Consider the following 23,147-nt stretch of genomic DNA (forward strand, 5'->3'; position numbering starts at 1 on the left):
TGATCCGTTCTTCTGCCTCATTTAGTCTACTATTGATTCCTTCTAGTGTATTTTTCATTTCAGTTACTGTATTCTTTAATTCTGTCTGGTTGTTCTTTATATTTTCTAATTCTTTGTTAAAAACTTCTAATTTGTCACTCTGTGCAACCATTCTTGCCACTTTTATTCAACACAGTTTTGTAAGTCCTAGCCACAACAATCAGAGAAGAAAAAGAAATAAAAGGAATCCAAATTGGAAAAGAAGAAGTAAAACTGTCACTGTTTGCTATGCAGATCCAGCTTTTCCTCAGGCAGCCCTGATGCCTGGCATTGACAGGGGGAAGTAGAGGCATCCTCTAGACCAGTGGTCTTAAAGGGTGGTGCCTGGACTAGCAGCATCAGCATCACTTGAGGATTTATTAGTAATACAATTTCTCAGGTCCTACTTTAATTTTACTAAGTTAAAAGCTCTGGGAGTAGGGTCCAGAAATCTGGTTTTAACAAGTCTTCTATGTGATTCATGTGTATGCTGAAGTTTCAGAACCCATGATTAGACCAACTTTAACAGAAAACCCAGTGTATGGAATTACTGGACTACCATTGAGAAAGTTGACATTTTAGATCCAGTAGCCTCTGTTTTTCTCTGCTTCTATCTTTACTCTCTCCATAGTTTCCTCTTAATTCTATAGACAGCATGATCATGTAAAAATTTAATTCACATCACTTCTACTACATTTACTCTTTTGTGCTTAAGCAAGCCATTAATCCTCTTCTCACTTGTGAGATTTACACTTAAGCATCCTTAGATATTTAGATTTTCAATCATCACCAGATTGATAGTATTCCCCAAGTTATGAATGTTGGACTTTTGAACAGAATCTACCCGGAATGTTGATTTACATGTATTCAAAGAATAGGAACTGATCTTGCCTACTACTCCAGAGAGCAAGATGTGTTCCCTGAAGCATGTTACCTTCCTTTTTTGATTCCATGATGGTCACAGATATGTTATCTGAAGGAAGATTATCATGGTGTGTCCCTATTTATTTAATTAACCCAAATGGGATGGTCACCATATACGTGAAGCAGGGAACTTGCAAAAGGGTGGAGACATTTATTTGCTGTCACAGAGTTTCTTCTTGCTACATAAAACAAAATTAAATTTTCAAAAGAAATAATGGGTTTGGCATCTTGGGAGTTGACCTAGGAAATGGACTGATAGTTTCTCTAGGAAAATGGTTCTGAGTTCCATAAACAAGTGCAGTTTTGGTGCACAGTTTATGTACATATTGGAAATTGTTTATGATTTCTGACAGCTCTACAGTATAACTTTATTTGAATTCTTTTATAACAAATACTGTCTTTTATTCTGATTTAGACAATTAAATGAAAAAACTCTGGATAGCAAGGTTAATTTGCTACTAATAGTCTTTCTTTTAAAAAAACATAGATTTTAAATAGGAAATAAACAAATACATAAATGTTAGTTCATACTAGTTTAGCTACTATAAAATTTTCCCAAGGAAAATAAAATGTAGCTTTTCTGAAGAGATATTTGACACTTCTTCTTTAACTAAGGGGTCAAATTGAGCATCACTAACTATAAGACAACTTGACATTAAGCACCTTCTGATACGATGCAATACATAGCTGCACCAATAAAGAATTCTTACTGAAAAAATTTTTACACTTAATACAATCAAGCTTTTAGACTTATCTCCCAGTTTAAAGAAAATACAGATATGAGAGAAGCAAATCAAATAATACTCCAAGGAAACAATCAGACAAATCCAGAATACAGGACAATGTAAAAGGCAACTGGCCTTATCTCTTTAAAAAAACAATGTCACGACCAAGAAAAAAATACCTTGTTGGAAAGTAGGGGAGAAGGTGCTATCTTAGAATAAAAGAGAGTCAAAATACATAAGCAATGCAATTTTTGTACACTGTTTGGATGATGGTTCACAAAACCAGCTACAAAACACTTTTTGGAACAATTAGGAAAATTTGAATATGAGCTGGATATTAGATAATAATAGGAAATAATTATTAATTTTCTTATATATGATAATGGTAATGTTATATAGGAGAATGTTCTTATTCTTAGGACATGAATGGTGGAACATTTAGGGGTAAAATCTGCAAGCTACTTTAAAATGGTACACACACACCAACATACTAAACAGAGTTAAAGCACATTTGGAAAAATGTTAACAGTTGTTTAGTATAGGTTGTGAGTATATTGGCATTTATTGTACTGTTATTCAAACTTTTCAAAAATTTTTAAAATTTTGTAATAAAAGTTGGAAGAGTTGCACAGTTTGAATGTACTTAATGCCACTGGACAGTACACTTAAAAATGGTTAAAATGGTAAATTTTATGCTATGTATATTTTACCAAATTTTTTTAAATGCTGGAAAAAATCTTGTGTAAAGAATAATACTGTTTGGGATTCCCTGGTGGCGCAGTGGTTGAGAATCTGCCTGCCAAAGCAGGGGACACGGGTTCGAGCCCTGGTCTGGGAAGATCCCACATGCCGCGGAGCAACTGGGCCCGTGAGCCACAACTACTGAGCCTGCGCGTCTGGAGCCTGTGCTCCGCAACAAGAGAGGCCGCGATAGTGAGAGGCCCGCGCACCGCGATGAAGAGTGGCCCCCGCTTGCCACAACTAGAGAAAGCCCTCGCACAGAAACGAAGACCCAACACAGCCATAAATAAATAAATAAATAAATTTTTAAAAAATTATTAAAAAAAGTAAATAAATTTTAAAAAAAAGAATAATACTGTCACAACCACAGTAAATGTTGAACTAGAGGTTGTCTCAGATCTCTAATTATTCACTTAAGGTTTACCCAGAGACATAATCTTCAGGGAAACACATTCTAGACAATTAAAGATACTACCAGATAATTGTTCTGGGATTCTGACTTAATTTTTAAGGCAATGAGCCAAACAGCCTAGATAGAATTCTACCATAGAATCATGTAGACAGATATTTCAGTAGGAATTCGGTAGGAACTATTCTAGTATATTTGGGTTTTATAGACCAACAGAAGGAGGTCCATCTTTCAGATCTCTCTTCTGCATCCTTGAGTCTTCCATGAGAGATAGTAGTTAATGTTTACCTTTGGATAAGGAAAAACTAAAAGGAGTTAAGTATTGGAAAATTAAATTTATTTGTAAAAGAATTCCATGTAAATATTACAAAAATTATGTGAACCACAGTTCAGAGGATATGAATAGATTCTAAAAGTATCCTGGAACATAACTGAGGTTCAACAAGTCAGGGCCAATTTTTCCCTAAAGATTTTTAGGCTGAAGCCACAATTAAAGGCCACTTTTAATTCTGTCCTGAGCTCTTCCACACACAAAGCTGTGGGGCACTATAATTCTTACTCATAGTGACTGAAAATAAAAGCCTGGTCAAGTACAAAGAGTTGTTTTCTGCCAAGCTCAGTGAAAGGAGGAAGTGGCAAGGGTGGGTACAGGATGGCTGAAATTCCCCAGTCTTAACCATGGATAGCAGGATTGCTTAAAGTTCTGAAAAACAACCCCAAATTAGGTCTTGTCAAGTCAGATACACATCTACAAAAGAAATATATGACCTGACAATGACTAGGATATGGATATAAGACCAAAGGGGAAAATATCTTTTCATGACAAAGTCCTAAAGTAGAATCATGTAGCATCGATTAAAAAAAATCATGGCATCTGGGGTTCCACAGATCTCTATTTGGTCCTGGATTGTGAGTGCAACTGTCTATGTGTAACTTTGGTTAAGCCAGTCAACACCACTATGATGCATGTTCTTTGATGTTAAAATGTGAAAAATATTCCTAACCCATAAGGTTGTTGTAAAGAGTAAGTGAAATGATGTATATAAATTATTTAGCACAGTGCCTAGTGCCCGGTAAGTTCTCAGTTAATTTTTATCAGCATCATAATCATCTCAGGCTTTGACTCAGACCAGTCACAGTGGTATGGAACAACCTGAGAGAGCCCAAGGGCTGAAGTTAAACCCACCCAGAGGGGTCGAGCAAAGGAGATCATGACTGGGCTACTGGCAAATATGACTTTAAAAACCTAAGGTAGGAATTTAGACCGGAAGTCACAAACTCAAAGGCCTAGAAGAATCTGATAGGTGTTATATGAATGAGTGACTCAAGGATGACAGTGCAGTTATCAATAAGTATGAGTGGGCAAGTCTCTGTTAATCTGGTGAGAACATACCCCATCTCACGGAGCAGCTTCTATTTAATTCAAGATCATGGCTGGAATGAGAGAATGAAGGCTCAGTGTGGGAAGACCTTATTAGTTTTTAGGAGAATCTGCAAATCAAAGATATTTTATGTGACATTTCCTGTTTCTAGAACATTGACATTGACACAACTTTTAAATATATTGTGCAGGCCAAATAAAACATGTCTGCAGCCAGACACTATTAAATGGTGATCTCTGGTTTATGATTTCTTGTATCACACCTACCTAAGATCAGTACTCGTCCTAAAGATCAGGATGGGAGTGAACCTCTGGGTTGGGGACCAGCAGACCAGAACAGTGCTCTGTGTGTGTGTGTGTGTGTGTATAATGTGAGCCATAAACATGAGCCATATATGTCATTTTGAATTTCCTAGTAGCCACACTAAAAACAAGTAAGAAGAAATATGTGAAAATAATTTTAATAATATATCTCATTTAACTCAATATATCTAGCATATTATTATTTTAACACATAGTGAATGTAAATTTATTAATAACTTATTTTATATTTTTATGATGTCTTCAAAATCAGGTGTGTATTTTACACTTACAGCACATCTTAATTCAGGGTTAGTTACACTGAAAGTACTCAATAGCCATATATGGCTAGTGGCGACCCTACTGGACAGCACAGGTCTAGAGTATGCTTCTCAAACTTTAATATGCATATTGAAATTTGGGGGATCATGTTAAAATGACATTTCTGCTTCACTGGTTGGAATAGAGCCTGAGATCCTTCACTTCTTACAGGCTCTCAGGTGGTGTCAGTGCTCCTGGTCCATGGACCACACTTTGAATATCTAGGAGCTAGATGGTTATGGCAAGCCTCCTTCCATCAGCACTTTCCCTTCCAAAGCACTCCCTTCTCTTTAAAATTTAGCAAATATCAGTTGAAGAGACTAAATTGATATTCTAATGTTTGGTCACCATATTTAGATGTGGAATAATATTAATAACTTTAAAATAGGCAATATTTTATATACCACTTGTAGAAGCACTGAGTCATTTACTCCTTTTTTTTTTAAACTTCAGAACCTGCCAATATGTTACCAGATGCTTTCATGAGAATGCGTCTAAGCACAGGATAAGTGCAACTTTATAGTTCTAACTTCAGAGATTTGGCACGTTCAACATTTTAATAAAACAGACAATGGGACGGCAAGGGAAATTTGACAATAATACCTCTCTAAGCTTTAGTATTTAGGGGCATTCCTCGGTCAAGGGTATGAATATTTCATGGACTCTCCAAAGAGAAACACAAAGAGAACTTTTTCATTTCCTCCTGACCATTCTATTTGAGGGATGGGTAGAGCTCGACAGGCAGACCTTAGATCTTTGTTCAACAATACATAAATACATAAAGTTAAGCAGCTAAATGTGGGGCAGAATGTAACTCAAGGATTCTACATAGTGCAAATGTCCTCAGGATACAAACACTTTTAAACCTAGAAGAGTGTTTTGGAAGTGAGCAGTGAATTCCTAAGAACTTGTTCTCACTTATCACTGTTTCACTTGTGAACTTTAGCAAGTGATTTATCCTCTTTTATCCTCCCTCGGATGTTAAGTATAATGCTTGTTGAACCTATTTCACAAAGTTGTTCTAGGGAAGTGTAAAGGAACTTGGTAAACGGTAACATGCTATTTGCTTATAGTTTATTCACAATCATGCCCAAAGGAAGGTACTGAATTGTAAACACATGGTCAAGATGAAGTCTGAATTGACAAGATGATCAAGCTCTCGGCCCTTTCTACTGCTGCATTTCATAACAGTTGCAGCTGTCTGCTCATATTTATGTTTTCCACAGTAAAAATGCAAGGCAGGATTCTAATCACAGAACTACTGTCTCTTCCTACACAGAATAAAACAGCATGTCAAAAGATAAGTAAATAGAAAGGGACATTTTGAAAGCTTTAAAAAGTCTTTGTTTTAGTTCTGAATCAAACTAAGTGTGGAATTATGGATACCAAAGATATTTTTTTCCTCTAGTAACAACTGTTTTAAGTCATTTAATGGCATGAAATCTCTTGAGTGAAAAATCTGAAGTCTGATTCTGATGGATGGCTTAAATTAAACTCAACATGGTCAAATTTTACAGTGGGGTCTTCGTAATAGAGCTAATTTTGTTTGAAAGCTCAGAAATTATCTGGCACCGAGGAGGAAAAAAACCCCAAAATGACAAAACTCTCTAATTGAGAAAATTATAAAATATTATTAAAAGACATTACAGAGGGCATAAATAAATGTAAATAAATAAATGGAAGACTTAATACTATAAAGATGTCAATCAGTGGTACATAGGTCATAACTTGAAAGCAATTCCAATCAAAATTACACCATTTTTTGTGTGTGAATATTTGAAGTTGACTAAAATTTATATGACAGAGTAAAGGACAAGTATAGACTAGATACTCTTGAAAAAGAAAAACCAGATGGAGAAATTGCCCTTCTTTATATCAAGAATTATTATGAACATATAACAAATGAGTAAGATTTTATTATTTTAAGGAGAGAACAGTAAAACAAAAGAGTGAGCCCAGAAACAAACCAGCACATACAGAACTCAACTTTTGACACAAATGGTGTTGCAAATGTGGGAGAAGGGATAGTGGACTTTTCAATAAATGTTGCTAGGACACATTATTAGTCATATGGAAGACAAAAACAGAAAGTGCACCCTTACCTAACCACCATATACAGTCTTAAATTCAGGTAGGTTAAAGATATAAAATAAAAAGCAAAACTACAGTACTTTATAGGACAATATCTTTATGACTTCCAGAAAGGTAGGAATTTGTTAAACAAAACACAAAAAATGCAAACCTCTGAGGAAAAGATTAATAGAATGAACTAATCTATCAAAACTTCTGACTTCTGACCATCAAAAGTCCACGTAAAGGAAGTGAAAGGAGAATCACATACTGGAAGATTATATTTTTCAATATATATAAGAGGCAAAGGATTAATCAATATTCAAAAAAATAAAAGGAACTCCTGCAATTTATAAGAAAAAGAAGAATAAATAACCAATAGAAAAAATGAGGAAAAGTCTTAATAGATACTTCAAAGAAAGGAAATCTGAACAACCAATAAAAGATGCCCAATCTGACTAGTAAACACAAAAATAAACATTAAGACCACCATGAGAGATCAATTATAACTTAGCACAGTGGAAAAAAAAGTTTGTAGATGTCATGTGTTGGTAAGAATGAGGGCTAATGAGAGCACTTATATAGTATTTTTGGTGGATATAAAATAGCATAACCACTTTGAAAACAGTTTGGCACTATCTGTATACTCTTGTGCTTTCGGCTTTGCATTTTTTTCATAAACTTAGGAAAATAATAAAACATTTATTTTGCCTTTCTGCATGAATTGAATTCTATTTCAGGGCAATCAAATAAACAATGAGGAAAAGTTATTCTCTGTGGAAGAATTCTAGCTAAAAAATGCAGAATGAATGATAGAATTAGAAAATCACCATTATACAAACCTTAGGAAAAACATTGAGGTAGCCTTCGTTATTGTATGCTAAAACCACTGGGTGAAATTTGATGGGAACTTTATGATAGAGTCATCAGACTGACACCACCTGAACCCACTCATCAAACTCACTGAGTTTCAAATTTTAAAAAATCTTACCTAAAAAAAATTGAAACTGAATTTCGTCAAGCCAGTTGACAGGAAATAGGAGGATAGAGGGAGTGTGTAACAAACAACAGCATGAGCACGATCAGTCACGTTTAGAATATGACATTTCTTAGGACAAATGACCTAGTTTCTCCAACAAATCACAGCATAAAAGATAAAAAGAAGGAAGGGGGCTGTTATAAAGTAAAAGAATAACACAGTATTATTTGGATTTTGATTTGGTCAAACCAGCTATGGAAAGATAACTTTAAGATAGTCAATGAAGTATGAATAAAGACTAACTAGGTATTAGATGATATTAAGGAATTATTTTGTTAGGTATAATGTCATGATGGTTTCATTTAAAATGTTATCACATGAAGATTCATACTGAAGTGTTTACAAGTGAAATGACATACTTTATATTTGCTTTAATATAAACAAAGCTGTTAAGATAACAGAATCTAGTATTTTTAGTAAATCATTAGTTATAGAGGTGGTGGTGATAGAGAGGAAGAGGTCTAGGATAACATTTGGATTTTGCGTTGGGTTACCAGGGTGGTACTATTCGCCAAGAAAGGGGACACAGAAGCAACAGTAGGTTTTACAGATAAAAATGATTTTAATTTTGAAAATAAGTTTTAGATGCTAATGGGATACCCAGAAGGTTCTCAAGTGAGCAATAGGATAATTGAGTCTTAAATAAAGAAGAGATCTGTGCTGGGGTTATAGTTTCAAAGACAACTTCACTCCAGAAAAGTGATCAAATCACTCAAGAGAATGCATATGATAAGAAAAGAAGTCCAAGGATGAACTCTGCTGATTACCAACATGCATGAAATAAACAGGGGGAGAGTTCAATGAGAGATTCTGACATAAAATGTTAGAATATTTGAATAGTTTTTTTTTTTTTTTTTTTTTTTTTTTTTTTTAAACATCTTTATTGAAGTATAATTGCCTTACAATAGTGTGTTAGCTTCTGCTTTATAACAAAGTTAATCAGTTATACATATACAATATGTTCCCATATCTCTTCCCTCTTGCATCTCCCTCCCTCCCACCCTCCCCATCCCACCCCTCTAGGTGGTCACAAAGCACCGAGCTGATCTCCCTGTGCTATGCGGCTGCTTCCCACTAGCTATCTATTTTACATTTGGTAGTGTATATATGTCCATGACCCTCTCTCACCCTGTCACATCTCACCCCATCCCCTCCCCATATCCTCAAGTCCATTCTCTAGTAGGTCTGTGTCTTTATTCCCGTCTTGCCACTAGGTTCTTCATGGCTTTTTTTTCCCTTAGATTCCGTATATATGTGTTAGCATACTGTATTTGTTTTTCTCTTTCTGACTTACTTCACTCTGTATGACAGACTCTAACTCCATCCACCTCATTACAAATACCTCCATTTCATTTCTTTTTATGGCTGAGTAATATTCCATTGTATATATGTGCCACATCTTCTTTATCCATTCATCTGTCGATGGACATTTAGGTTGCTTCCATGTCCTGGCTATTGTAAATAGAGCTGCAATGAACATTTTGGTACATGACTCTTTTTGACCTATGGTTTTCTCAGGGTATATGCCCAGTAGTGGGATTGCTGGATCGTATGGTAGTTCTATTTGTAGTTTTTTAAGGAACCTCCATACTGTTCTCCATAGTGGCTGTATCAATTTACATTCCCACCAACAGTGCAAGAGAGTTCCCTTTCCTCCACACCCTCTCCAGCATTTATTGTTTCTAGATTTTTTGATGATGGCCATTCTGACCGGTGTGAGATGATATCTCATTGTAGTTTTGATTTGCATTTCTCTAATGATTAATGATGTTGAGCATTCTTTCATGTGTCTGTAGGCCATCTGTGTATCTTCTTTGAATAGTTTTGAGAAGAAAGAATTAATCAGCATAAGGATTAATCAACAGTAATTAAATAATGTAGAGAAGTTAAATAGGATGAGAAATAAAAATAGTGCATAAGATTTTGAAATTGGCAGTCACTGGTGATTTTAGCAGGAGTTGTTTCATTTGAACAATGGTGGCAGAGGGCTAATTACAATGGGTTAGCACCTACATGAGAAGTGAGAGTTGGAGACACTTGTTCTTTTGAGGAGCTTAGCGGGAAACTGTAAGAGAGGTAGAGGATTTCTTTTCTTTAATATAGAAATGGTTCCAGCATGTTTAGAGGCAAGATAAAAGAGCCAGTTGGGAGAGTCAGTTTGAGAATGTATATATAAAAAAAAGAGAACAATAAATGAAGTATGGCTTCAGTGAAAAGAAGAGTGAAAAGGATAAAAAACAAGTTGAATAAATTAGCTCTAACCAAGTCAAGGAGTCCTTTTCTCTCTGAATCTGGAAAAATGTGGTGAGAGTAGATGCATGTATAAAGGAATATTTCACTTAATAAAAATGAACTACTAATTTTTTTTCCAGAAAAAAACTGTTTCAAGAAGTAGAGAGTGCAGCCACTTATTTTATTTCAGAAATGTCACTAGAAAAGCCTGAGTCACTCTGAGGGCATATACTCCCTCGTGGTCTTTGGGGAAGCCTAAGCCTTGCTGTGTTGGGGGAATGTGGACAAGTGTGCAGCAAATTGGGCCTCTGAGAGGTGGTCTGAGGGAAGGAGGGCATGTGGTGTTCTAAGAGTTAGGGGCGGATGTGTTCTGAACATAGATGGTGGGTCCAGGGTCCAGTAGCAGCCAGAATGGAATTGTGATTGGGAATAATCAGAAGGGCACTCTGAGGGGGGCGCCAGCTAGTGAGGAAGCTGATTTTGGTTGACAGAGAGACAGACAGATCAGGTGTTGGTTTCTATGTTTAGACTCAACGTTCTCTGTGAAATGTGAGGCAAATATGGACAGGAGTCAGGGTCAGCAGTTGAGAACAATGGTTTTGAGAGAGTGGTGAAGCTTCAGAATATTTTGGAGGGAGAATGGTGAAACTAAGAATTGAGAAACAGCAAATAAATGGGTGGCTGAGGGCCAAAAAGGGGCTGGCTGAGTTTGGAGACCATAAGTTATTGGTAGCAGCCATCCACACCTTTGTGAAATTTCTTAAAATTTCCTTCTGCGTTACCCAGGGGTCAAGCTAATGGTGCAAGCAAGAGGATAATTGGGTCAATCTGCTTTTGAGGGTTATCAGACAGATACAACCAAAGCACAAAAAGACATGGGCAGCTGGGATTATTTATTGCAAGAGGCAAGTTAAATGATTTTGCTATGCATCTAGGTTGGATAGGAAAAGGGGTATGTCCATGAAACGGTGATGGGTTATGAAGTCTTCAGATAATAGCAAGAAGGATGGACACAAGAGGGCAGGAATGTCAGAGGAATAGTGTTGTTAAAAGTGTCAAATAATCTGTTGTACAGTGAAGTGGAGTTCCCTGTGCTATACAGCAGGTTCTCATTAATACCCCAATTTAAAAAAGTGTTAAATAATCTGGATACAGCAGTGGAGAGTTAAAGCAGAATGCTGCTACTACTTTTGTGTTCTATGATAAGTGAGAGGTGTAGAATAAAAAGTTTAGCTTGAGAGCTATTCAGGAGGTGGTAGAAGGATCGGGATCTATAAATAGGTTGACTTTGTAGAGTAGATCCTATGTGGTGGGATAAGGGTTACAGAGGAAAGGATAGGGGTCAATAGTAAAAAGAATCATGAGTAGAAGAAATCCCCAAATAGGCCAAAAAAACAAACAAACAACAAAAAAAAAAACGGGAGGAGAATGTGTTCCATGGACTGCTCTTGAGGCTTCTAGACAGACGAAGTCCCAAGTGGTGCAAGAGCCATGTGAGAGTAGCAAATTTTAGGCTCTACTTATCATTTAAAAGGAATGTCACTGAGAATTGACTTATCTCATCTCTGAAGAGTTCCCTTCCTCAGGCTGTTAATGGAAAATATGCATCCACGTTCATTCCCTGTTTTAAAATGTATTTACTTTTTATTCAAACCACTCTTACCACATTCTTGCTATATATACATTAGCGTTCCAGAAAATAAAATTAAAATCCTTATCTTTACCTCTGAGAAGCTTGTTCTCTTATTGAAGGTGTGAGAAATGTGCACAACTTACCTCATATCTGTGGGTCTTGGAAGAAGTCTTTTTTTTCCACTAAAGTAGACTTCAAAATCTTCAATCTTTAGCCTGTGGGCATAGTCAATGTATCCTGATACCTCCTGCCCATGAGAATTTCTGTCACGAATAAAGATCACGGACTAGTACATAGAAAAATAGAGAATGGAGAGAGTAAATGAACAAAACTCATTTCAGTAAATTTTACATGATAATAAAATCTACAGTTATTGAGTGATACCTGTGTTATATCCTATTCTAAGTGCTTTACGCTTCATACTTACCATGATCCTATGGGGTAGGTATTATTATTTTCTCCTGGCAGTGAAGAAATTTATGAAAAGTTAACTGAACATGCATATAATGTTTATATATAGTAATTGTATATAACAATATCAATAAATAACTCATAGAAGTCTTCCTAAGGACAGACATTATTTTCAGTATTTGAAATACATTATTTACTTTTTTCCCAGTCCCATTGTCTTCTCTTTGTCATCATTTTGCAAGTTAAAAAACTGAAAAACAGAGAGGTTGAGTACCTCACACAGCTAGTAAATTGAGAAGCTCAGATTAAAACCCAGGCTACGTGTTTGTCCTTCTAATCATTACATTCTTTTTCCATTTAAAAACCTATATATTTTATGTTATATATAGAGAAATGGGGTCCCTTCTTTTTATTATCATAAGAGTCAAAAAAGTCTCTACAAAATTAAAATCTCTTTGCAAATTAAAATCTCTTGGGACTTCCCTGGTGGTCCAGTGGTTAAGACTCTGTGCTTCTATTGCAGGGGGTGCAGGATTGGTCCCTGTTCAGGGAACTAAGATCCGCATGCTGCACAGCATGACCAATAAATAAATAGTTAAAAAAAAAATCTCTTCACAAATTAAAATCTCTTTACAAAATTAATTCTATAGGTCAAACCTATACAGAAAGTACATATTTCTCCTTTGTATCAATTCCTTCACAAATATCTTTGAGCAGCTACTACATGTGAGACACTGTTGAATGTGCCAAGGATACAGTGATAAGCAAGTCAGTAAAGGTCCTGATCTCTTGGAACTTATGTTTAGGTAAGCAGAGACAGACAATAGACATGAAAAGAAAACAGTACTTACAGTGAGGGATAAGTGTTATAAAGCAAATAAAGAAGATGGTTGGCTAGAGGAGTTGGTGGTGGTGAAGGCTACTTTAGGTAGAGTAATCAGAAAAGACCTTGAGGAGGTCTTCAAGCCAAGACTTGAAGGCTAAGAAGAGGTAAGCCTTGTAAAGATCTAGAATAGGAGCCTATCAGGCAAAGGGAACAGCTGGTAGAAAGGCCCTAAAGTGGAAACAAGGTAATGCAAACAGAAGAATTGTAGTCTTTTCCTGCTCAAGCCAATAGACATTGATCTCAAGTTCTAGGAGGAAAAAAAGAAAAAGAAAAAAACCCTAAGTATAATTGGAAAAGCTCATAATGTATTCATTTCCAAATCTAGATCAAAATGTAGAATTTCATGGAGAAGTTCTATATTTGGAAGAACCTGTAAACAAGCCTTCCTGCTCCTCTTGAGCAATTACTGGATTGTTACTTGTTGGGTATTTGTATAGTCAATTATAGGGAGTACTAACACAGGTCACCTTAGATAGCAGAGTTTCCAAAAGGGTGAAGTTAGAAAATTGAAATAATTCTTTTTCCTCCTACACCTATGAAAACAGGTTGCTAACAATATGCCAATGGAAAAATGGAGGAACAGAGACACAATTTACAATTATTTGTTATTCTGCTGATGCTTCATCTTCCAGCTTACTATGGAACAGCATTGGGTGCTGAGAAGACTGTGCTAAGAAGAATCCTGAGGCACTTTCTTAGCTCAAGGGGAGGGAGGGTTGTGCTGGATTAGTGATGTTTCCCATAGATATGCCTGGATGAACTAATAGTCATTGTTATTCCTGTGCCCAATTGTGTATAAACTCAATCCATAGTCCTTCTCATTTCCCCCATGTAACTCCCAGTTAAATTTATATAGATTTATCCATGCTTTTAGTCACCTAGTTTTTAGTTTATACAGCAAAAAATTTAAATGGATAGTAACTTAGACTTCTTGAGACTCTCACACAACTAAACCAATAACTAACTTTACTGTCCCTACTTAAACAAGGCCATGAGCTATACATATTTCATATGTAATACGAAAGGTGCTTGTAATCTTTATTCAATCAAGGCTGCTCCAGATGTAAGGCAAATCAGGCAGGGACAGAGAGGGGGAGAAAGATCCAAAATAAGTCCTTTACTTTCAAAATGGAACTCTATTAACAGAAAAGAAAGCTCCTCTGTCTCTGTCTGTCTCTGCTTTTGTCTCTGTTTCTCTGTCTTTCTCTCTGTAAATGAGAGATGGACCAGCCTTATTCTTCCAGCAGAATAGCATATCAGATATTGTAACTGACCTTCCTGCTGAAAACAAATACGAAATCTGGATAAAATCTAAAAAATAACTTGTAACATGCATTGAGACACTGGCAAGAAAATGATGAATACTCAGAGTCCAAAAAATAAATGAAAGCAGGAGCCCAGAGAGGAAAGCAGAACCCTAAAGTCATCCAGGTATTGCCCAACCTTAGAGAATCTCAGCAAAGATTTCATGATTATGTCAGGTGGGGGTGACAGGAAACAAAATCCAGTCTTTCAGATAGAGAGACTAACAGGACATATTGCAGCAACATAAAGCTGAGAAACAAAAAAAGGATGAAAAAATATCTCCACTGTGTTCAGAGAAAAGAAGAAGAATCATTCCAGAGTTACATCTAGAGAAAACACTTTTATGGTGAACAATATATAGATTTTTTAGACTAAATAAATAAATAAATAAATAAATGAATAAATAAGAGACTTGGCTAACAACAGCCTCTTGCTCAAAGAAATTCTGCAGGACGTACTTCAGGCAAAAGAATGTGACTCCAGCTGGCAAGTTAGAGATAAAGAGTAGAATAATAAGAAAAAATAGAATAGATAAGGAATATAATCAAATATTATAAATATATAGGTAAATATAAAAAATTGTTGACTGTGTTAAATAGTAACAGTATCTTCTGTAATAAAAATAACAGTATGCCTAAAATTTTTTATATAAATGTATGTTTGGAGAAAGTTGTCAGAGTTAAAGTTGGAGTGTCTAAATTTTTTAGAATGAGGGCAGCTATACTGATTAATTTTAGAATTTGCTAAATATGTATGTATAAATTTGGGTCACAACAGGAGATAGTGTATATCATCTTTAAATTATTAGAGGATAAAACAAAGTGAGGAAAAAGCAATCAATCAATGAAACTGAAGGCAAGAAGGAAGAGGAAAAATTTGGAAGAGGCAGGACAAGTAAAATACACAAATGTAATAATAGTATTATGGGCTGTATTGTGTTCCCTCAGAATCCATATGTTGAAACCTAACTCTGAGTACCTCAGAGAATGTTTTAGACAAAGGACCTTTAAAGAGTTAATTAAATAAAAATGAGCCCATTAGGGTAGGCCCTAATGCAATCTGACTTTATAAGAAGAGGAAATTTGGACACATAGAGAGACATTTGGGGGTTGTGTGCACGGAGAAAAGACCATGTGAAGACACAGTGAGAGGGATCATCTGCAAGCCAGGAGAAAGGCCTCAGAAGAAACCAAATCTGCCAACACTTTGATCTGTTTTGGACTTCTAGCCTTGAGAACTATGACAAAATAAATTTCTGTTATTTAAGCTACCCAGTCTATGGTATTTTGTAATGGCAGCTCTAGCAAATTAATACAATAATAATAAATTAAAATAATTAAGTAATTACAATAAATGTAAATGGCCAAATGTTTAAGTTAAAAGACAAAGATTATTAGAGTGAATACAAAAATATGAAGTAAAATATAAGGTTGAAAATTAAATAATCAAAGAATACACATAAGAAAGTTCCTATCCAAAAGAGAGCTGGTATTGGCATATTAGTATTAGGCAAAATGGACTTTAAGGCAAAAAGCATTACTGGAGATGGACAGTCACCAGATAATGATGAAAGATTCCATTTACAGAAAGATAATAATTCTAAACTTGAATGAAGCTTTGAAAAGATAGCCTTAAAATATCTAAAGCAAAAATTGATAGAACTGTAGAATGTCATCATCACTGTGGTAAATTTATCTCTCTCATTAAGTTCTAGATCCAAGAGAATAAATACTTAAATATTATAGAATAAATATAGATTGTAAAGAATTAAAAAATACAAGCTTGACTGTTCAGTTTTTAACTTAGTCAAGTACCTAAACATCTTTAGTCTTTAATGTTCTTGTGGATAAAATGACTGATTGTCTAAAATGATATATATTTGACCATAATTTCACTATTTTACATTATTATATATATATCCTTCCCATGTGTGTTAAAGCCCTCTGTCCATGGAAATCTGAATAAATTTCAAATCTCACTTCTCTAGTCTTGTGAGAGTTAAGTGCCTGCTCTGTGATTTTTGTGAATCCTGAGATTTTGGGGTTTTCTGAAGCTAGATAACTTCAAGTAAGGCCAAACTGGGTATAAGTGTGATTCCCGCCATGTTCGCTATGTGTCTTTCGGTGGGTTGTTCAAACTCTTAATGCCTCTCTATATTCATAAGTCCTATGGCCTTAAGTAGGTTCCTGCAAAATCCAGCAAGTCTCTACATCAAACCAAACTGAACACCCCCCCAAAACAAAACAAAACACACCAAAATAAACAAGAGGCCAAAACCCTGCTTGGACCTAAGCATTTAGTTAGTTAAGCCTCCTCTTTCTTTTTCTTTTTTATTGAAGTATAGCTGACTGATTCTGTATATTTTCACTTACATGTGAAATCTAAAAAATAAAACAAATATAACAAAAACCAGAAACAGACTCACAGATACAGAGAATAAACTAGTGGTTACCAGAGGGGAGTGGGGTGGGGGAGGGGCAAAATAGATGAAGGGGATTAAGAAGTATAAACCACTAGGTATAAAATAAATAAATTACAAGGATGTAATATACAGCACAGGGAACATAGTCAATGTTTTGTTATGACTTTGTATGGAGTATAATCTATAAAAATATGGAATTACTGGCTTCCCTGGTGGCGCAGTGGTTGAGAGTCTGCCTGCCAATGCAGGGGTCACGGGTTCGAGCCCTGGTTTGGGAGGATCCCACGTGCCGCGGAGCAACTGGGCCCGTGAGCCACAATTGCTGAGCCTGCGCGTCTGGAGCCTGTGCTCCGCAACGGGAGAGGCCGCGATAATGAGAGGCCCGCGCACCGTGATGAAGAGTGGCCCCCACTTGCCACAACTGGAGAAAGCCCTCGCACAGAAATGAAGACCCAACACAGCCATAAATAAATAAATAAATGTTAAAAAAAAATATGGAATTACTATGTGGTACACCTGAAGCTGATATAACATTGTGGTTAAGTCTTCTTGCAACCTCTCCCTTCTACCTGTTTGTCTTTCCACTCTACAGAGTAACAGAATAATCTCTTCCTTTTGTCTTGCATGAAACTGCTAAATTCACATTTAGGTGCTATCAAAGCCTTACCTTCTGCCCTATTGACCCAATTTGTAAACAACATGCAAATACTGTTTCTTTCCCAACAGGAATTCTGGTGATCATTGCATCAATGATTCCTTTTATTTTCAATAAAAACAAAATGTTCAACTAAAATTTATATAATTTTAGACCTAGGAAAATAATCAGAAGGAGCTGTTTTCACAAAAATGTGTACAGATCAAATGAAAATTACTTTATTCATATCTTTCCAAGTATGGTTACATATGTGTAAAAGTATATTTTTAAAAAAACTTTTTAGTAAAATTAAAAAAAAATTGCTAAAATGAAAAATCTTCCTAATGAACAACATGCTTTATGAAATTATTTAAAAAATCTGATTAGAACTGTTGATGTATAGTAGTAATTGGTGATAGTCAGGAAATTACAAATTTAACTTTAGAAATGCATCATTAAAAAAGCACAGTGGGGCTTCCCTGGTGGTGCAGTGGTTGAGAATCCACCTGCCAATGCAGGGGACACGGGTTCGAGCCCTCGTCTGGGAAGATCCCATATGCCGCTGAGCAACTGGGCCCGTGAGCCACAACTACTGAGCCTGCGTGTCTGGAGCCTATGCTCTGCAACAAGAGAGGTCACGATAGTGACAGGCCCGCTCACTGCGATGAAGAGCGGCCCCCGCTTGCCGCAACTAGAGAAAGCCCTCGCACAGAAACGAAGAGCCAACACAGCCAAAAATAAATTAAAAAAAAAAAAAGCACAGTGTAGGGACTTCCCTGGTGGCGCAGTGGTTAAGAATCTGCCTGCCAATGCAGGGGATATGGGCTCGACCCCCGGTCCGGGAAGATCCCACATGCTTAGAGCAACTAAGCCCGTGTGCCACAACTTCTGAGCCTGCGCTCTAGAGCCCGCAAGTCATAACTACTGAGTCCACATGCCACGACTACTGAAGCCTGTGTGCCTAGAGCCCGTGCTCTGCAACAAAGATGAGCCACCGCAATGAGAAGCCCACGCACCGCAGCGAAGAGTAGCTCCTCGCTCGCTGCAACTAGAGAAAGACCGCACGCAGCAACGAAGACCCAACACAGCCAAAAATAAATAAATTAATTAATTAATTAATTTTTAAAAAAAGCACAGTGTAGGGTAGTAGAAAAACAGTGAGATAGAAGAGGTGAGAGGTAGTTAGAGAATTAGAATGAAGTTAACTAATGCTCTTGATTAATTAGTTTAATGTGTTCATTTATAAAATGTGTATTTTCCTCCAACATGAATACTAATTACTCCTACCATTAATACTACTATCTATCATCTATTAAGAACCCACTATGTTTTGAGCAAAATATTAGCTTTATATTTATCATCTTATTTAATTCTCTAAAATATATATATAATGGCTAGATAGCATTATTATCCTCATTTTATAAATGTAGGACCTCAAAGCATTGAGAGTTTGAGGAACCTCCCAAAGGACATGCAGCTAGAGAGTGGGGCACACACACTCACACACCTACTTCCCATGAAGCCCATGCTCCTAACCACCATGCAGTGGACACACAGACCTGGATCCAAATGCTGACCCTGCCACCTACTTACTTTGTGACATTGGTAAGTTAGTTATCCTTTTTAAGATTCAGTTTCCTCTATTACAAAACGGTCATAACACCTGCCTCTTAGGGTTGTTGTGTGAATTAAATAAGACTATTTTTGCTAAGCACATAACAATGCCTAGTACATGATAAAACCTCAGTAAATATTACCTATTGCTTAAAAAAAAATTTACTATATTGTCACTATTGTAGTTATACTGTGTTAAGAGTTTTGTCAATTCCTTTGGGATAAGGAAATGGAACGATCATATCAGAATTCCATTACCTAAGTATTGTATTATGTTTAGGTTGCAGTACATGGTTCAATTCATTTGTTAAATTTAGTCATCCTCAGTTAAAACTTTGGATGTATTTTGAAGTTAAAATTTAAACAATCTTCCCAGGTATTATACAGGATGGGCCTAATTGACAGTAAAATCATGATTCTGGCATCCAGAATGGATATAATAGGTTAACGGAGCCCCTTTGAAGAATCAGGTTTATTTCAGCTTGAGAGTGACATATTTTAGTAATTGAAAGCTTTCTTATTTGGATATCTCTGTCGTTTCAATAGGAATTAGAAAACGTTATAAATAATTGTTTTAAACTCCTCTACTAACCTTTCTTTTTCTTTTAAAAAATATAATAGCTTTATTGAGGTATAGTTTACGTAACATAAAATTCATCCTGAAGTTTTAAGTGTATAATTCAATGACTTTTAGTACATTTCTAGAGCTGTGCAACACAATGTAGCTTTAGAATATTTTCATCACCCCAAAGAGATCCCTTGTGCCCATTTGCAGTTATCCCTGTTCCCACCCCCAGTCCCAGGCAATCACTAATCTAATTTGTATCTCTATAGACTTTCCTTTTCTGGATTTTTTTTTCATATAAATGGAATCATACAATATATGGTCTTATTCATTCTAATAATTTTTTAATCACAGTTAATTTCCCAAAAGACACATGAAAACTCTATACTTTATATATCGAAGGGCTCTTCTAAATGATGATGTTATGTTTGTAAAAGGAAAACTTCCAAAATGCTCATTGTCCTTAGATAAGGCCCTTTAATCTTTTCTAGAATAATTAAAGTTACAACCAACACAAGTATTTCAGTAAATCAAATGATACTCATTTGAAACCATGAATAACGGTCTACATTTATTTGCAACCTAAGCAAAAGACACAAATTTTTTTTAAGTAACAAAAACAACAATGAAAACACAAGAACAAGCTATTGATCAATATCAAGATACAGGCATTCCTGATATTGAAGTGGGGGGTCAGACACCAAGGAGCATGTGGAACCTGAGATTTTACTGAGATGGTCTGTGACCTCAAGTGTGAATCAAAAGACTTATGGAATGCTTAGTTAGGTCCTCATTACTTCTCATGTGTTGGGAAAAGATGAATTAAAGTACAATTTAGACCATTAATATATCATTTGGATCTCTGGCCGCTTGTCTTTTCCCAGAAGTGGATTAAAATACAAATTCATAAACTTGTTACGAGTTGAGTACATGTGTTGCCTGATTTCTCTTGCCAAACACTAATGAGGAGGCATAAACCTGATACATCGAAATGGGACTTTTTCAACCGTGAAGCCAAAGTCAGTTAAACAAAAAGCGTACTAAGCAGTATGTTGCTGCACAAAAACTGAAACATCCATTTCAGGGTATGAAAGCTGTCAGACAAGCTAAGTACTGGTGACTCCCCCCTGAGACTGTCAGCATGCCCCCTGATAAAGACAAATGAAGAAATAATTTTATCTCCTAGAATTTTAAGACTCTGGAATGCCTTTATGAATCATTAGTTTTGGGGAATTGTTTAGTTTTGGAAGAGAAATGATTTTGCAAATGGAGCCTAAGTTTGGACAAACAATTGTTTTCTAACATTTCAAAAGGTCTGTCATTATAAATTTCTCTGATACAAGTTATTTTATGAATTTTTTATGCTGATAATTATTTCAAAATTCTATATCTTCTTATTCATTTGCAATTAGACATATCTTTTCACTATTCACACACTTCTCAGGGTTATGTGAAAGACAGCTTTTGTCCTCCCTGTTGGAGGCTTATTCTCAGAACCAGCAGACTTTTCCTTCCACCTCCTGTTGCACAAAGCAGGCCACAAGCCACCTGAGATTCAAGAGGCAGGCAGAGTGACTTCTCTTCTTGATGGGAGCACTTGCCAAGTGTCATTGCAAAGGGGCATGGATAAAAGACAAAGTGAAGAATGGTGGCTATTTTTTGCAATCTATAAGTATTTACCATAAAGAACCTAAGAGTTTTGCTCATTTTTCGACAGTTGGAGATTTGATTTCTGAAGGGAATCATTGACTTGATTAATTTTTTTTCTCTCCCAGCTTACAAAAATGTCCATATTTAAAAAGGTTTTTCTTTGCATTACCAGTGAGGTTAAGAACTTAGGAACGTCTGATCTCACAGTTAGTATCCAAAACGTTCTGGAAATTTTAATGAATGAAAATAATATTAAAAGTATACATAAGCTCTAAATACTGGAAAGGAGAAAAAATATCATATTTGTATACAGACTGATAATTTACTTAGAAAATCAGAGACAGCTAACTGAAACCAGTACAAAATATCTATACAAAAAAATAATAGCTTGGTTTCACACTAGAAATAACCTATTAGCTATTGTTCATGCAATCTTTATTTGCATTATGCTTTTTAAAAATTATAACATTCTTCCAAACATTTTTTATGAAAAACTTTTCTAAAATAACATAAAAACTAAACAAAGAGGCTACATTGCTGAAGGAAATACATTATTATAAAATAAATGTATTAAAATTTTAAGCAAAACACCAATGGGGTACTTTTGATTCCTTAGAATTTTACCTTGAAGATTGTGGCTAACATTATCTAAGATAATTTTGAAAAGGAAGAATAAACAGCAGAACTTGCATTATTAGATATGAAGTTACAATAATTAAATCTTATATCATTGGTACAGTGATAGATGGATAATGGAAAGTAATAACTTCAGAAACACACCCTTACACACAAATGTGTATGCGTATAGTGTATATGTCTTTCTATAGCACGATATTTTCTAAATTTTCTATAATGAATGTCTACTCTTCTTTAACCACACGATTCCAAAATCTTTTCTCCAAACATACCACTCTCTGAACCTCCACCTCCTCTTTTTCTAGCTCACATAATCTGGAAGCCCTATCAGATCTTTGGAACTGCTGATCCATTAAACTACCATGTTTCAATGTTTACTACCCTCTTTATACACTTGCTTTCCGCTTTATACAGCTAAGATTCCATGGTAGAGCATCATAATTGTTCACTTGCATATCTCTTCAAATTCCTTGCACATATCCTGTTACACTCATTGGAAAAATTCCAGTATGGTTTCGACTCAACTTTCCTTTTATTGTTTTTGCATAGCTATGACTGAGTTTGGCAAGAAAAAAATAAAACTATAATGACTCTTCTCACAAATATTAATGACCATAAACTCCTTTGGACCTATGACACTTGCATAATAATTGTCTATGATAAGCTCTTCCTCTCTCCCACACTCTCATTTTATTATATCTTCTCTCCTCAAACTTTCAACAATACCCCTTTTTTCCCCTCACATTCAATGATTTTTCCCTCTGAAAATAGAAGCATCTTGGGAATTTCCTCTGCTTGTTACTTGAGCTCCCATAACAGTTTTAAAAATATTTTTCTTTTTGCACTTACTATTTTATATTGTAGTGTTCAAGGTCCTTGGAGACTGGAGACTATATCTTTATCTAACTTTGTATGCTTAATATCTCCCCTGGCCCTTGGTTCAAAGAAGGTGTATAACCAACATGGTTTTGGATTTGAGGTGATTAAACAAAGCCCAACAAGATAAACTGCCCTCGTGCTATTTACTTACTCATGCTTCACAGAAAGTGTCACCACGTAACAAAATAATACTAGTGCTAAGAGCTAACTTTTAAAGAGTGTTTACTAAGTGCCAAAATTTCTCTCATTTAATCCTAACACAAGTCCCATAATGTAGGTAACATTATTAATCCTATTTTACAGATAAGAAGACTAAAGCAAGAGGAGACGCTAGGGCCCAGGCTTATATGGT

The 23,147-nt window shown here is 35.7% G+C and overlaps 1 protein-coding gene across 1 annotated transcript in view; it reads right to left on the reverse strand.

The window, feature by feature from the left end:
- The window catches only part of CFAP299 (cilia and flagella associated protein 299), a 605,941-nt gene that overhangs the window by 82,655 nt on the left and 500,139 nt on the right, over positions 1-23,147 (reverse strand). Inside the window, exon 4 of the mRNA XM_036853193.1 lies at positions 11,937-12,079. Coding sequence (XP_036709088.1) covers positions 11,937-12,079 — 143 coding nt within the window. The remainder of the gene's footprint in view (positions 1-11,936; positions 12,080-23,147) is intronic.

Source organism: Balaenoptera musculus, chromosome 5, assembly GCF_009873245.2.
Source record: "Balaenoptera musculus isolate JJ_BM4_2016_0621 chromosome 5, mBalMus1.pri.v3, whole genome shotgun sequence".
Taxonomy (NCBI): Eukaryota; Metazoa; Chordata; class Mammalia; order Artiodactyla; family Balaenopteridae; genus Balaenoptera; species Balaenoptera musculus.